This window comes from Diabrotica virgifera, chromosome 1, assembly GCF_917563875.1.
Source record: "Diabrotica virgifera virgifera chromosome 1, PGI_DIABVI_V3a".
Classification (NCBI taxonomy): domain Eukaryota; kingdom Metazoa; phylum Arthropoda; class Insecta; order Coleoptera; family Chrysomelidae; genus Diabrotica; species Diabrotica virgifera.
In genome coordinates this window covers 119,773,481-119,791,653 of record NC_065443.1, presented here as the reverse complement: position 1 = coordinate 119,791,653, position 18,173 = coordinate 119,773,481, and the positions used below count along the sequence as shown (strand labels likewise).

General features: G+C 31.3%; 1 protein-coding gene across 3 annotated transcripts in view; it reads left to right on the top strand.

The window, feature by feature from the left end:
- The window catches only part of LOC114330562 (keratin-associated protein 5-6), a 52,663-nt gene that overhangs the window by 7,276 nt on the left and 27,214 nt on the right, over positions 1-18,173 (top strand). The window contains exon 1 of one of the 3 annotated variants that reach the window (XM_028279937.2): positions 10,712-11,010. The exons of 1 other annotated variant lie outside the window; for it this stretch is intronic. In XM_028279937.2, the coding sequence (XP_028135738.2) occupies positions 10,788-11,010 (223 nt within the window). In that variant the 5' untranslated portion in view covers positions 10,712-10,787. Of the gene's footprint in view, positions 1-10,711; positions 11,011-16,197; positions 16,435-18,173 lie in introns of those variants that run through there. One more of the 3 variants, XM_028279942.2, reaches the window with a different exon arrangement.

Here is an 18,173-nt window from a genome sequence, read left to right as displayed (position 1 = left end):
AACTTTTATTTTATATATAGGTATATTCAGGTAAAAATATTACAGTCCATGATAAGTTGATTATGGGGATTAAAATATCATAAATATTACTCATTTTTCTTGTTTATTAGTCTTTTTTAAGATAGCTTGAGTATCCAACTATGAAAATTATTCTAGTTAAAAAAACAACACATTTTTCTATCTTAAATGCAATAAACTTTTTAAAAAATATTAGATTTGTTAATGATGTTCCTGAGAGAACTGTAAATTGTTGCAAGGCATTTCATTGTCCCTCACAAAAAATGAAAAAGCAAGCAAAATTTGTTACAAGTACATAGTTTAAAAACACAGAAAATATTTTTACGATTTCAGAAAGGCAACGTTAATTAATCTTAAAGAAACTTTTACTGATGTTACTATTTTCCAATTAAATCAAATTGTAACAGCTTTGTGTATTCCTTTATATCCAAATGTATAAATAGTTAGAAAAGGTTGCTACTATGCGGTCTACCCTCGTGTTTCTGCTATAGCTTGCGGTCTACCGAGAGAATTGGTGTAAAAGCTGTAATATTTCTATGCCGATAAATAATGTTTACAAATAATTTTTGAATGTATTTTTTAAAAACATGTAGAGTGTGTATAAGGTTTTATAGGTCTAAAGTTAATAATTTTCTAAATATTTAAAATGGTATATGAGAGTTTTACCAGTATAGTGTCATTTTTAAATAATGTAATATCTTTGACATAGGTATATCAATATAATATACAATGTGATCACTATTTGCAAATACATTTTTTTAAATGAACACCTTGTATATTAAGCCTGGACACCCAGGATTTTTTGATATTAGGTTGTATGTACCTAGTATGTTTCGTTTTGTAGATATTTAAAAAAGAACTGTAATATATTTTACGTTTTTGCGGATTTCTTGTTACTAAACAAATACATTAAAATATCATATTTTACCATACTAATAAATGTGGTTAATATGCATAAATTAATAATTAAATTAAGCAAACAACCAATTTTAAAGTCTACCTTATTAATTTTTCTACCCAGTGGCATCGGTAATCCGATCGCTGTCGATACAGTGGACGCAGTATGAAAAATTAATCTGATGCGTACGATGCGTCCGATGCGTACCTTTAATTGTTCATTTAAACAGATAGGTCACAACAGTTCCTCAAGCCAAGATCTTCAGGTTTACTATCAGAATGTGCGAGGCTGGAATTCTAAGGTATTTAATTTTTACTCTAGTATTAGTAAATGTGAATTTGATATCATTGCTTTAACGGAAACTTGCCTCAACTCCGATGTTATTAGTTCGGAATTGTTTAATGATGCCTATGAGGTCTTCAGGAAAGATCGAAAGATCGATGTAGTTAATAAATCAACTGGTGGAGGTGTACTGTTGGCACTTAAGTCAAACTTCGAGTGTGTTGTTGTTGATGTTTCAACGTTTGATTTACATTTTCCACTAGTTGATTTGTTAATTGTGGAATGTCACACAGGAAATAAAAAGTTTTATCTTGCAGTATTATATATTCCAGACAAATTAAAGCTAAATGGTTTTGAATATTTTTTTGAAATGTTAGAGCAACTTGAATTATTTTATGAAACTGTTATTCTCCTGGGTGACTTTAACATTCCAAAGTATATCGATCAAAATAGGATTGATGTGAAGACATTGGCAGTGTTCAATGTCAAAAAAACGTCAAAAGTGAAAACCAATATTTTAAATTTCTCCGAAGAAAATATTAGTTTTTAGCGTTTTTTTTTTTTTCATTAAAGTTCTACTGTAGTTCACCTACGATTCAGACGTGTTTATCGGCAAGAGTAAAACCAAATTAAACAATATCCGATTAAAATTGTGTCTTAAAATAATTGTTCAAATTTGGTGGTATATAAGGAAGTTTGGATAGAGTGTTCAAATCCAATTAAATGGACCTGCAAGTCGGGGGGAAACCCCCTGACCCTGTACCCCCAGATATACCTCAAAAAAAGATAAGTTTAATTAAAGATGTAAGTATGGATATTTATCCAGTCGGACAGGTGACAACCTTTAATAAAAATAACATTTGTAATGAAAATAATCCGGTAAGTACTGATAATAATTTATTAATTAATCAAAATTCGTCAACAAATGATAAAATCGACAATATTATGTCAAAAGAAAGAGAGGAATTTGTGTATGTAAGTACTGATTTAGGGCCATACCATATTTATGTTGAAAATAATACAGCTGAATTCAAAGGCAAATTAAATGCTCTCAAAATTGGAGATATAATTCTCTCTAACTTCCCGCAAATAGATAACAAAATTATTAGTATTGATTCTATAGGTCGGAATAGGATTAGAATCAAGTTAGAAGATTATAAATCAGCGAATTTTCTAATAACTCATAAAAACGATAACATTTTTGTTAAAAATAACTTTGTATTGTACATTCCAAAATTTATTCTCCATAGACAGGGTGTCATTAGAGATATTGAACACGACTTTTCGGATGAGTATATAAAAGGTAAAATAAAACCATTTGATCAACATTGCAATTTTGAAGTTTCTAACGTCAAAAGAATAAACCGTAAAGTAGAAAAAATTACAGATGAAGGTAAGTCAATAGAATATGTTGCTACTAAGTCTTGCATTGTTACTTTTAAATCCCAAATTTTGCCAAAATATATTTCTATTAATAAGGTTATTAAGGAAGTAGAACCCTACAAACAAAAGGTACTATTATGTTATAACTGCCTCCGTTTTGGCCACCTAGGTAGTCAGTGTAGAAGTAGACCGAGATGTAGTAAATGTCAGGAATCCCACACCACAAAAGATTGTACTAGTACTGACTACCTACCACGTTGCTTTAGCTGTCAAGGAAATCACCTTACAACTAATTTATCTTCTTGTCCAGAATTTAAAAGGCAAAAAATTGTGAAGGAAACCATGAGCTCTTCCAATGTTAATTTCTTTGATGCAAATAAACAGGTCCCAAAAAATACATACGCCAACATAGTCGCTCTTAATACCTCTGCCATGGAAAATAGTGTAATTTCCTCGACAAATTATCCCCAACGGATTCAATCTGGACTTACCCCATCTAGCATAATACAGTCTCATTCTTCTCAACCACAATTCTCGCAGACCCAGAATTTACAACCCAAATCGTATAAAAATAATTTTACTAATTACATGTTTTCTTCTCCTACATCTTCAAGCCCAAACAAAAGGCACAGGCCAATTAGCCCTAATCCCATTGAAATTTCAAGACAAGAAATTCTTTCTCAACCAAACTCATCTTTTGTCTCGGGAGGAATTTTTAATAGTCAACATTATTTAAAAAACTCAGTTGGAGTAAAATCACAATCAGAGGAATTAAATTCAACAATAAGTTTAGTTTTAGAAGTAGTTCTCAATATTATAAATAATATAAAACAAACAAACAATTTTAATGTATCAGAGTCAGAAATAGTTCAGTTAATTAGTAATCATGTAAACCAACCCTTGTCTTCAAATTCGCAAACATCACAAATATGAATATGCTGCAATGGAATTGTCGTTCAGCAGTAGCTAATAAAGTAAATTTAGAATATCTGCTATATCAAAATCAAATTTCCATAGCATTACTCTCAGAAACCTGGTTTAAATCAAAATACTATTATAATTTTAAAGGTTATAATTGCTTTAGATCAGATCGTGCAGACTGGTATGGTGGAACTGCCATTTTATTAAAATCAAACATAAGATGTGAAGAAATAAATCTTAAAAATAGACATCCTTTCACTCATAAATGTATTTCAGTTCAAATTTTTCGAAACAAAAATCCTATTACTATTGTCTCAGTATACATTGAACCAAAAACCCAGATATCTGAAAGACAATGGTTGGAATTCTTTACAGATATTCCTAAGCCTTTTATTATTGGTGGCGATTTTAATGCCCACAGTATCGCATGGGGCTGTGAAATTGAAGACAATTATGGTAAAAAACTTTTAGAAAGTATTGATCATTGTAATTTGATATGTCTGAATGATGGGTCGCCCACATTAGCAACTAGTAACAGTCCATCTGCTATTGACTTAAGATTTTGTACTCAAGATCTTTCAAATTTTTTAACGTGGAGTGTCTTACAAGATCCTCATGGATCCAATCATCTTCCGATTATCATAAACATGGAAACAGATAATACAACTTCATCGCCAACTGAAAACTTTCATAAGATCTGGAATCTTAACAAGGCCGATTGGGACTTATACACCTCTGTACTAGAAGCTGAAAATTCTCCCGGTAATTATCAACAGTTAATAGCAAACATCAATAAAGCAGCCAATTTAGCAATACCGAAGTTTTCATCTAACGTCATACATAAAAGACAAATCTCAAACCAATGGTGGTGCGAAAGTTGTAAAACTGCTGCTGATAACCGTAAAATTGCATACGGAAAATATAAACAAAACCCTACAAGGAATAATTTATTTGAATTTAAGAGACTTGATGCTGTCGCAAAAAAACTCTTCAAGCAAAAGAAAAAACAGAATTGGATAGAGTACTGCGAAAGCCTTAACTCCAAAACAAAAATCAGTGAAGTATGGAAGAAAGTAAACGCCTTTAAAAACCGCAAACAGTCCAACAAGTTTCCAATAAATCCAAATTCAAGCTGGCTAGATGAATTTCATAATAAAATATCTCCTCAGTGGGTACCTTCCCAATATTTTCCAGAATACAGCGAAACAGTTTCAAGGGATAAGTTTGGCTTAGAACAACCATTTAAATTGTGGGAGTTAGATCGAGTACTTAGTCAACAAAATAGCAGTGCTCCAGGTAAAGACAATATTTCATATTCCATGATATACCATATACCACTTCAATATAAAATATCATTATTACATATTTTTAATGAAATTTGGAATGACACGTCACAAATTCCAGAGAGTTGGAAGGAATATATTCTAATACCTATTAAAAAACCTGGAAAACCCGAAAATTCTTATAGTTCATATAGACCAATATCCCTAGCTTCTTGCTTCCTAAAGACGTTAGAAAGATTAATAAAAAATAGAATTGAACACTGGTTAGAGCAAGAAGATATTTTCCCAAAATCTCAATATGGATTTCGAAAATCAAAATCAACTCAAGATGCGATAACTTCCTTAGTCTCATCTATACTAATAAACTTTACTGATAATGCGTATACTATGGCTGCTTTTCTAGATGTCTCTTCTGCATTCGATACCGTTCATTTGGACATTATGTATAAAAAACTAGTAGACATTGGTTTTCCCATCAACTTAGCTAGATTTCTGAGGACACTGTACACTAATAGATGGACGGTTTTAAAAATCAACAATTCCATCTCCACTCCACGTCTTACAAATATAGGACTACCACAGGGTAGCATATTAAGTCCAATGTTATATATTTTATATAATATTGATTTAGAAAATTGTATTAATAGCACAACAAAGATTATTCAATATGCTGATGATGTAGTAGTTTACACATCCCACAAATCATTGGATATATGTAAAAATAATTTTAATGTCTCAATTAAGGCTGTTCTTAATCACTATCAAAATATTGGTTTAGCAATATCAGAATCTAAAACAGAAATTTGCATTTTCTCCAGAAATCGTCAAATTCCACAAGGTCATTTGGCAGTAGGTCAAATTCAATATCCTATTAAAAATTGTATAAAATATCTCGGTACTTATTTGGATAGAAAACTTCTATGGAAGGATCACATGCATCATATCATAAAAAAGTCTGAAAATGCAATGAATATTCTACGAGCCTTTTGTAGAACTAATTGGGGTGCCGATCCAAATATAGCACTTTTATTTTACCGTACTATGATTCGTCCTATTTTCGATTACAGTTGTCATCTGTATGCAACTGCTGCAAACACACATTTGAATAAATTAGAAATACAAAAAAATAAATGTCTTCGACTTTGTCTTGGATATTTGAAGTCTACACCCGTTAATATAATGGAGGTTGAGGCGATAGAACCACCCCTGGAATTTCGACGACAGTTTTTAAGTGATAAATTTATTACTAGAGCTATAGGAAAAAATACAAACTATCTGCAGGATATACATAAGTTATCAATTTTAGATCTAACTCATAAATATTGGACAAAGAAAAAATGTCCCCTTCTTGTAGATAGTTACTTGAAAATATCTCAATACCGAAGTACTTTCTATACTTATGAAAATCAAGTTTCACCTATGTATTCCCATGTATTAGAAGAAATTTTCTCAAAACAAATTAATACTTTTTTTATGGATATTAATTTAAATCCAGCCGTTTTTCAATCATTTATACTTCATAAATGGCCACATTATCAGTTTTACTATACAGATGGATCCAAAGTACAAAACAAAGTAGGATGTGCAATAATCAATATTCAAAGTGGATTTAAAAAATTATTCAAATTGCCTTGTGAATCATCGATATACACCGCTGAAATGATAGCGATACTTTTTGCTTTAAGACACATATTTAGTAACGAACCCTATAGCTGCATAATATTTACAGACAGTAAGAGTGTCGTTGATAGACTAACTAACGTACATAAGTACCAACAACTCAATCATATAGAACTGGAAATTATGACTCTTTATAATAAAATTGCAAATTTAGGAAAAACCATCATTATATCATGGATAAAGGGACACGCAGGCATTAGGGGTAACGAAATAGTAGACAGGCTAGCCAAATCCGCCCTAGAAATAGGCGAAGAACTTCCCATGAACTTACTACCCATTTCGGATATTGATATTATTAGTAGACGACACCAAAAAGAAAATTGGCAAAGGTATTATCGAAACACAAGAACTGGTAGTAATTACAAACAAATGCGACCTGAAATTCCCATTAAAAGATGGTTTCATTCTGTATCAAATCGCCATTTCATAAGAGTTATAAATAGATTGAGATGTAATCATGCTCTTACCCCCCTTCATATGTACAGTCTGGGTCTCACAGAGTCACCTAACTGTGAGTGTGGAAAAGAAGGTAATCTACTACATATTCTCCTCGAATGTTCACATCAATCAGTAAATATAAACAAATTTTATGATAATCTTAATATATTAAAAATTCCACTTCCCGTCTACCTGAACAATTTGATTTTTTCTGAGGAGATTGATATATTAAAAACAATTTACGAACATATCAAAAATTGTAAATATAGATTGTAGCAATAAAGTTTACCCAGTATTTAAGAAATTTTGTTAAAACAAAGCAGGCATGTTTGTTAAAACGAAACAAACATGTTTGTTTTGTTGTTATTTTGTTTTAAATCCTGTAGATTTAAGTAATTATTGTATATTATAATTGAAAAAAGAAAAGAACAAAAAAAAGAGAAAAAGAAAAGAAAAAAAAAACAAAAAAAAATAAAAAATGCAAAAAAAAACAAAAAAAATAAAAAAATGCAAAAAAAACTAAGAAGATGTAAACCTCCGCGAGGATGAATCGGGTTTACGTCTTAGCGTAGTAAAAAAAAACAATTTATAAAAAATAACAATAAAAAAATTAATAAAAAAAAAATTAACAATATAAAAAAAATGCAAAAAAAATACAAAAAAAAATAAAAATTTACAAAAAAAATGAACAACCAAAACAGAGTATTATTTAAATAATAATTGTAGATAATAATGTTAGTTTGTTATGTATTTAGAGTTAGAAATACAGAAAAAATTCCTCTGATTGAAAAATCAAATTTGTTTGTTTTTAAAATAACAAAATGTCTGGCTAATTGGCTCGGCCAAGGCCATCAAATTCACTCAAAAAAAAAAAAAAAATTGGCAGTGTTAGACTTCATGTGTTTGTTTAATTTAGATCAGTGTAATCAGGTGGGAAATAATTTAAATCGATTGTTAGACTTAGTTATATCATCAGATCTGTGTCATGTAAGTCGTGATAATGCACCACTTGTTCAAGAAGATTTACATCATCCAGCATTAATGATAAATATTAATGATTTTCAGAAAAAGGAAACCAGTTTTGTGCCTTTTTCTAAAACTAAAAGATATCATTTTAAAAAAGCAAATTTTCCTTTACTGTACTCAGAATTTCTTAATTGCGACTGGATCTTGAAATATACTGTGAAATTAAAATAATTGCTAACTGTGTAGATTTGCATAACGATCTAAATTATATAGATACTTGGTGTAAAAAAAAAACAAACTTTTTTTAGTGTCAATAAATGTAAAGTAGTAAGAGTAGTAAGATATTCTAGAAAGGAAAATAAAGTTGATTTTAATTATGTAATTCAGGGGTCAGAACTGGAAAAATGTAATAGCATTAAAGATTTAGGAGTTATATTTGATTCAAAATTAACCTTTAATGACCATATTGAATAGAAATTATCTGATGCTATGAAAATGTACTGTTTTATCATCAGAAACTGTAGAAATTTTAGCGATATAAGACCGATTATACTGCTGTATCTATCGTTAGTGCGAACAAGACTAGAATATTGTAGCTTAATTTGGTATACTATTTGTAGATGTTATATGCAACAGATTGAAAAGGTACAACGGAAACTTTTAAAATATTTAGCATTTAAGGTTGATGGAGTATATCCTGCTCATGGTTATGATTACGATTTGTTATGTAACAGGTTTGATATTGTAAGTTTAGAGTAAAGAAGAATTATATTTTCTGTTTTATTTTTATTTAAGTTATTACACAACCGTATTGACTGCAGCGATATTTAGACCAAATTAGATTTAATGTACCAAGAATATCTTCCAGGTCAACTATCGTGTTTACTTGTCCACGCGCGAGAACAAACATGTTACTAAAGTCACCGATTTATGTTATGTGCGATAACTATAACAAAATATGCAAATATTGTGATATTTTTTCATGCTAAATTAATCATCTAGTTGATACCGCATTGGTTTATGGAGTACTTTAAATTGTTAATTCTTTTTTATTTTTTTTTATTTCTTATTTACATAGTTATTGGTTTAATTAAATTGTCCTCACTCTTTATTTTCAACTTACCGATTGTATGCTAACAAAAAAATGTATTTCAAATTTTTACCCTAGAAATGGGAAACTGTTGGGTAATAAAGCTCTTATTTATTTATTTATTTATTTATTTAGATGTTTCGTAATAAATGTTTAATTTTCACAAATTTTGCCCTTGTTATTTATATACTACTTTTAATATTAGTCCTGTCGCCAGGGGGGGTACAACGGCCTCGTTAATTCAGATGGACTTACCCAAGTTTTTTTTATGTATTTTGACCCGTAGAACACGAATTTTTTGGGTAACAGTTGATCCGGATGTCGATAAGATTGTTATAGACCAAGAACTTGAGGAATCAAATAACAGCGATTTTTGGCAAAACAAAACAATATTTTGTATTTTTTGGGTCATTTTAAGCAAAAAATATTTCTACAAGTTTTTTAGTAGGATGCACAGTTTTCGAGATAAACGCGGTTGAACTTTCAAAAAATCGATAAACTGCAATTTTTAAACCCGAATAACTTTTGATTAAAAAATAAAATAGCAATTCTGCTTAGCGCCTTTGAAAGTTCAAGTCAAATTATGTCGGTTTTGATTATTTGCATTGCTAAAAATTTATTGTGTTATTGTTAAACAAAGCTACAAACAACTAGTGCGTGAGTGATGTTTCTATGATTTCTCATTTAAAATCGAACGAGTAGGTAGAATAGGTACTAGTGCAATCAAGACTATTTCTACGTTACATGCGTTAAAACGCATGTAAAAGCACGGGAAACCCTACGTGTTTATAGCTTTGTTAAACAATAAAAAAATAAATTTTTACCAATGCAAATAATCAAAACCGATATAATTTGACTTAAACTTTCAAATGCGGTAAGCAGACTTGCTATTTTATTTTTTAATCAAAAGTTATTCGGGTTCAAAAATTGCAATTTTTCGATTTTTTTAAAGTTCAACCGCGCTTATCTCGAAAACTGTGCATCCTACGAAAAAACTTGTAGAAATATTTTTTACTTAAAATGGCCCAAAAAATACAAAATATTGTTTTGTTTTGCCAAAAATCGCTGTTATTTGATTCCTCAAGTTCTTGGTCTATAACAATCTTATCGACATCCGGATCAACTGTTACCCAAAAAATTCGTGTTCTACGGGTCAAAATACATAAAAAAAACTTGAGTAAGTCCATCTGAATTAACGAGGCCGTTGTACCCCCCCTGGCGACAGGACTATATCTTGTGTTTTGTTCTTCGTTTTGACTAACCAATATTCTTAGATATTCATCTACCCTTCCTATCTGGATATTATTGATTTGGAGTGTCTCGTTGCCTTTTGTACAGTTGAGTCGCTGAATATTTACCCGTGCGTCATCAATTAAAGCATACGAAATAAGTCGATGATAAGTCGGAAATTTAAATTTACTAAACGCAACAGAAAGTCACTTACTGTCACTTGCTGTTGTGTTTAGAAAATTTCAATTTCCGACTTATCATCGACTCATTTCGTATGCTTTAAATTAAATGATGACGCACGGGAAAAGATTCAGGGACTCAACTGTATATTTTGCAACTATTGCATGTCGGCCTCCGGAAAACTTTAAATATCGTTATCTGGTTTTTCTGGTTTAGTATTATTGATATAATTTAGTAGACTCGTTAAAAACCCTGTACATGCAACCACAGCTATTACAAATTAATTAATGTTAAATTAATGATTCATCAGTTTCTTGAATTACCGTTAACAAAAGTTTGTACACTTTGCGTTGTTTTGCCTATAAACAACAAAACGATTTATTCAACGCAGAGTTCTAATAACATTGTCTGCGTCAATATGCTTCGTTTTATAATATTATCAACAGCGGTACTTTGTTTAGTATTACCGGTTATATTTAGTGCAAAGATTCACTGTAACGAAAATAAACAAGGATGTGGACCCACTTATTGTGATAATAAAAGATTTTTCTGTCGTCTTATAAAAAACTGCAATAAAACACAAGTTCAGAAAACATGGCCTCAACAATGTGTATGCTGTCCAACTTGCTTTAACGTAGTGTGTAAGTATGTCATTGACTTTGATTAAGCATAACAAACAATATACGTATTTTTATTAGAATAACAATTACCGCATGCACTTATTTCTTAGCGGTAGCGATATATTTTAATATGTACCTATCTTTCCATATTATTATTCATCAGCCATTTTCCGGTCACTGCTGAATATAGCTGTCTTCCAATTGCTTCCATTTTTCTCTATATTTCTCAAATATACTCCACTGTTTGCCTGCCACTACTCTTATGTCATTTAACTATCTCTTTTGAGGTCTTCTCATCCTTCCTGTCGTTTTCCTGTCGCTACTAAGTGTCTATTAATATCAAATTTACCAAAACTGACAACAGCAAGTAAAATGTTATTTAGTTATTAATTTTTATAAGCTTAATGCTAATTATATTCCAAATTTCGTTGACCTAATCTGTAAACTGCGTAACTCCATTTATCCAAATTTTACAGGAGACACAAAAACTATCTCTCGACTAATACGAATACTACGTATCTCCCATTTTAAAAGATAGGATACTAAAACGGAATATTTTGTGGATACCCATATCACTAACATTTGTACATTTATTGTTTAATAAGTTTTTAATATTGCTTACCACCAACTTTTTCTTGAAAATATCACTTTCTAAACAGTGATAGGTCAGTCGTGTGGTCGTGAGGCAAGGGAGATTCAGTGGATACGAAGAGGTCGCTATTTACCCATCTGGTAAAAATCTAAACGTGCATCCTACTTTAAACGATTAGTAGGGACTTTTGCAAACAGATGGCAGTAATAACTCATTTTCAGATAATTATGGAAGTTACGCAGTTTACAGATTAGGAACGACGATGTGTATCATAAACAGAAATATGCTACATCAATGGAGGTCATAGAAATTTATGTTAAGTTTCAATTTAGTACATTTTGTTTTTCTCAAGGATACCTACTGAAAGTTTAGCAACACACAACACTATAATTGTATGAATACTTATTAGCCATTATAAACAAGCCATCGAACTTCATAAGTCCTAGGTTTTCAACCAATGTGACCGGAAGTCGATATTTGAACTATTCGTGTAACTTTTCACTAAATCACTAATTTTGAGCAATTTTTGACAAACTTCCGGTCATGATTTTTTAATCGGAAATTACATCAGAACCGGAACTACATATTCGAGCTCGACTTTCCAATACACATCGGTTGATATTATCATATGTATTGTTTTTGCGACTATAATGTGGCACTTACGGTTACACCTTTTAACCGGAAGTGTTATAAGAACTGGAAGTAGGTAAAGTCCTATTCATGAGCATTTTTCAGTGCGTCACAGTTTTTTGATTTATTTCTAACGCATTAAACTGTATGTGACAGAAAAAAAGGTACGTCTGTGATTACAGATATTTATAACATTTGGTGCTATAATCGAAGAAAAAATTATTTACGAATAATATAATATCGTCTTAGTACTATAACTTGGTAACTCCAAAATTGGCGTTTTTGAGATAACTAGTTCACAAGATGTATTTTATTTGCCTCCATATTGTGTAAAAACTTCATAACTCTCTGCAAACGGGTTCATTATTGATTTATGATTTATGAACGAAAGTTGATAAAACTGAAATGCCCCCAATATTCAGTGCTAAAACTTGACAAGATGAGTTATCAAGTTATTGTTTAATCGAAATAATCGTGAATGCGACATACACTGAATGTTACAACTAGCTAAATCTAGTTATCTAGTTGGAGCACGTGTTTTTCTGAAACCATTGAGCCTACCACGTAAATGCTATCTCTTGATTCGGTTCATGTTGGCGGAGGGCTAATTTTCACCAAACTGATGCTTAAATTATTAAAAATACAAAAATAGACGGTTTAGTTTTGATTTAAATCTGTCTCCTGCCATCCCCCGATAGCGCTATTTCTAGGTCTACCTTTTGTCAAGGAGGCTATGCAAGAAGACAAATTTAAATCAAAAATTCCGTAGTTCTCGGTATACAATAAAACTATTTATACCGGAGTAAGGTTAGAACGCCCTCTAACGGGGAATAAGTGAAATAAATGGCGACTCGATTCTAGTTTTCTGTTGACCTAGATATCAAAATATCAAAAGGCACCGCTGGGAAAATATTCCAAAAATGCGGTTCAGAGAAACTATATAAAACGAGTCTTTGTACTCTCATACAGAGTATGGCATTAGTAAAAATACAAAAATAGACGGTTTAGTTTTGATTTAAATCTGTCTCCTCGGGGGATGACAGGAGACAGATTTAAATCAAAACTAAACCGTCTATTTTTGTATTTTTACTAATGCCATACTCTGTATGAGAGTACAAAGACTCGTTTCATATAGTTTCTCTGAACCGCATTTTTGGAATATTTTCCCAGCGGTGCCTTTTGATATTTTGATATCTAGGTCAACAGAAAACTAGAATCGAGTCGCCATTTATTTCACTTAAATTATTAGGTTATTAGTTTATTTTTATTCACTTAGATGCAACTTGGCACGATATGAGACATTACCAAATGTTAACATTATGGTAGTGCTAAAAGTTGATAACTTTACTTTTTCATGTTATTTTCCATATTGGAAAACAAATTTGCATCATATTCCTAAATAGATCAGTAGCCAAAAAGTTAAGGAACATTATTTTAGAGCTGCAAAGTGAATTTCATATTTAGCAACATCATGGTAGCAGCATAAATATCTTCACAATCTTTAATCCCGTTTACCTCAGAACCACTAATTTTGAGTTATCAAGTTATAGTATTAAGACAACGATATATCTTCGAATATAATCTGTACAATTTATAAGACTCTGCATATCAAAGAAAATAACATAGCCCAGTAAGGATCTGCGAAAAAACGTCTATTTTTGGATGTGAGAGGTGGCATTCGGATTTTTGCAGATAAAGTTAGGTGAGACCTTCAGTAATAATAATTGAATTATGCTCCTTCTCAAATATGCCCGAAACATTAATTAAAAATTTAAAATATTTAAAAATTTCGAAAAACATCGATTTTTTCCTGCTTTCTTTGCTTATAACTTTAAAACGATTCGTTTTGGAACAAAGTCATAGAGAAATAAAATAAAGATAATTGAATTTTGTATGATATACGACTAGTAAAAAATGTCTTAAGGTATTACCTTTTCTGAAATATAACAATAAATACAAAATAAGGGGGCAAAATAAGTCTGTTCTTATTCAATATTTTTTAACCACTTTGGTGATACTTAGAACCTTAGTAATTCGCTTAGGAAATTTTTTGTAACATACTTAAACCGTGTACCAAATTTCATTAAATCGACCTAATAAATTTTGCATAATAAATTTGTAATCTAAATATTTTTAAAAAAGTTCAAATTTTTTAAAATCTTTCTGAACAAAAAGTAGACCATTTAGAAGTTGGCTAATTTTTTTTTACATATAAAGAGGTGCTCTACCGATCTAATACACTTTACAGAATTAAAATCGGATTATTTAAGGGGCCCCAGCAATGTTTTAAATTTATAAACAATTTTTTGGCTTATAAACAAATAGCTTTGTTTAATAATAAAAAAATTAATTTTTAGCAATGCAAATAATTAAAACCGGTATAATTTGACTTAAACTTTCAAATGCTGTCAGCAGAATTGCTATTTTATTTTTTAATCAAACGTTATTCGCGTTCAAAAATTGCAATTTCTTGATTTTTTGAAAGTTCCACCGCGTTTATCTCGAAAACTATGCATCCTACGAAAAAACTTGTCAGAACATTTTTTGCTTAGAATTACCCAAGAAATACAAAAAAATTTTTTATTTTGCGAAAAATCGATTTTATGTAATTCCTCAAGTTCTTTGTTTATAACAATTTTATCGATATCCAGATCAACTGTTACCCAAAAAATTCGATAAATCGGTAAGTCTTGGGTAAGTCCATCTAAATAAAGGAGCCCCTAGCACCCCCTCCTGGCCACAGCACTAATTTGGTTATAAGCCAAAAAATTGTTTATAACTTTAAAACATTTCTGAGGCTGCTTAAATAATCCGATTTCAATTCTGTAAAGTGCATTAGATATGTGGAGTATTTATTTATAATATGTTAAAAAATTGACAAATCTTTGTATGTTCAAGTTTTTGTTGTGCAAGATTTTAAAAAATTTTTATTTTTTAAAAAAAGTTTAGATTGCAAAATTATTATGCAAAATTTATTAAATCAATTTTAATGAAATTTGATGTACGGTTTTAGCACATTACAATAATTTTCTAAGCGAATTAGGAAGGTTCCAAGTGAAACCTAAGTGATGGAAAATCATTGAATAAGGACAGGCTTGTTTTGCCCCCTTATTTTATATTTATTGCTATTTTGAAGCAAGAGTGATAAATTAAGACATTTTTAACCAATAGCATCTGATATAAAATTTAATTATCTTTGTTTTATTCCTATAGGACTTTGTTCTAAAATGAATAGTTTTTAAGTTATAAGCAAAAAAAAAAAATAGAAAAAAAAACGAAATTTTGTGAAATTTTTAAATATTTTATTTTTTTTATTAATGTTCCGGGCATATTTGAGAAGGAGCATAAATTAATTATTATTAACCAAGTTATCACCTAACTTCATCCGAAAAAATCTGAATGCCACCTCTCACATCCACCTAAAAACAGATCCTTATTAGTCTAACATTTTATAAATGTAATAAACAAAATTGATTTGATTTTATGCCAAATTGCAAATAAAATGTGACAACTGTCAGATTTAACTAAAATGTCATGTTAGAATAAATGTCATTATCACGGACTTACCTTCTTTTCTATCATTTGTGAGGCACTGAAAAATGCTCATGAAAACGACTCTAAATATTGGTTCTCGTCTTGCTAAGAAGCGTCGAATAATCTATCGCTTGTAATGTTTAGGGTAATTTAAAATAATTCAAAGTTTTCACATTGTAATGTTTAGTATTACCGTTAGAATTTATCAGTATCGTGAAATACCCGCTGTGTTGGATGATTTTTAGCTTTATTTATAGGTAAGAGGCAAAGTGCGCAAACTTTGATAATGGTAAGACGCAAAACATTAATTAATATTATTATCATTTTATTTGCATATTTTGCATATGGAGTGATAATAATATCAATGTTTCACGTCTTATGCACGAAGTTTGCGCACTATGCCTTTTACCTATAAATAAAGCTAAAAAAATTATTCAACACGCATACTTCGAATAATTCTTTCAATATGTTTCGTCTTATGGTATTATCAACAACGGTAATTTGTTTAGTATTACCGGTTATATCTGGTGCATCGGTTCACTGTAACGAAAACAAAAAAGGGTGCGGACCGACTTTTTGTGCTAATAAGAGATTTGGCTGTCCACTTATAAAAGCCTGCAAGGCTACGCAAGTTGAGAAAACATGGTCTAGACAATGTATATGTTGTCCAACTTGCTTTAACGTAGTGTGTAAGTATATATAATTGACTTGTATTAAACATTTTTCTATATATTCCGTCAGTCTGATCCACTGGTTGCTTGTCACTACTCTTATGTCGTCTACCTATCTCTTTTGAGGTCTTTCCATGCTTCTTATCATTTTCCTATCTATACTTTAGTGTCATCTCCTCGATGGAGGTCGGCAATCATCATAGCTATTCGGACTTAAGAGACAGCTGCTCTGAAAAGTTTATTTGCTGTACATCCGTACCATTCTCTCAGGTTGCGCAGTCACGATATTCTGCGTTTCCCTATGTTTCTTTTTCCTTGGATCTTTCCCTGCATATTCAATTGAAGCAAGTGGTATCTCTCTCCACGTGTAATATGTCCAAGATATTCTAATTTTCGCGGGTTTTAGGAAAAACTTTGGCACTAACGACCACCTACACTGCATAAAAGGAATTATAGAAAAATCTATCGAATAAAACCGACCATGGGTCCTGGCTTTCGTAGACTTTCGCAAAGCATTTGATACGATAGAAATTAACAGCATAATGAGAGCATTGGAGGAAAGTCGCATAGATTATCGGTACTCCAAACTGATAGCGAACATATACAATAATGCAACCATGACCGTCCGACTACACAAAGATACCAACTTTATAAAAATCAAACGAGGAATTAGACAGAGAGACACGTTATCTCCCAAACTCTTTACGGCAGTACTTGAACATGCTTTCAAACAATTGGAGTGGGACGCCAAAGGAATAAATATCGACGGTGAAAAACTCTCCCATCTACGATTCGCAGACGACATAGTTCTTATAACAGACAACTTAAAAGAGATTAGAACTATGCTTACTGAGTTAGATACCGCCTGTAAAAAAGTTGGTTTAAACATAAATTTTGGAAAGACACAATACATGACAAACCTGGTACCAAACGAAAATCCAAAAGTCGACGTCAACGAAATAGCATTGGTCCATAAAATATAAATACTTAGGGCATAAAATCAAAATTGCCACGGACAATCAAACTGCCGAATAACAGAGAAAGATCACCTTAGCATGGGCCGCATATGGAGCTCTATCAGACATCTTCAAGAGCAAATTGCCAAATTATTTGAAAAAAAAGACGTTCAACCAATGTGTGCTTCCAGTCATGACTTACGGCGACGAAACATTATCGTTAACCCAGGCCACATCAACGAAACTTAGAGTGGCCCAAAGAAGAATGAAACGGTCACTACTAGGACTGACTCTCAGAGATAGGGTGAGAAATGAAGAAATCAGAAGAAGGACAGGCGTCACAGATGTCACAGAGCGAATAGCATGGCTGAAGTGGAATTGGGCGAGCCATGTAGCCAGAATGAAGAACGGGAGGTGGACCCAAAAAATTACAGTGTGGAGATCAAGAGAAAACAAAAGAAGTAGAGGTAGACCACCTACAGGATGGACAGACGACGTCAAAATGATTACTGGGAATTAGTTGCAGAAAGCCCAAGATCAACAAAACTGGAAGAAATTAGGGGAGGATTATGTTCAACTTTGGATGCAGAAGGCTGGATGATGATGATGATGATGATTCTAATTTTCTTTTTTTTATGGTATTTAAGATTTCCATTTCTTTACTCAACTTTCTCTCGGGACCTTATTTTTCTGACGTGTTCTGCCCACGATACTTTCAAAATTCTTCGGTGCAACCACAGCTCGCATGATTCTAGTTTTTTCACTGATGCCGCATTCAAGGTCCAAGCTTCCATTCCATAA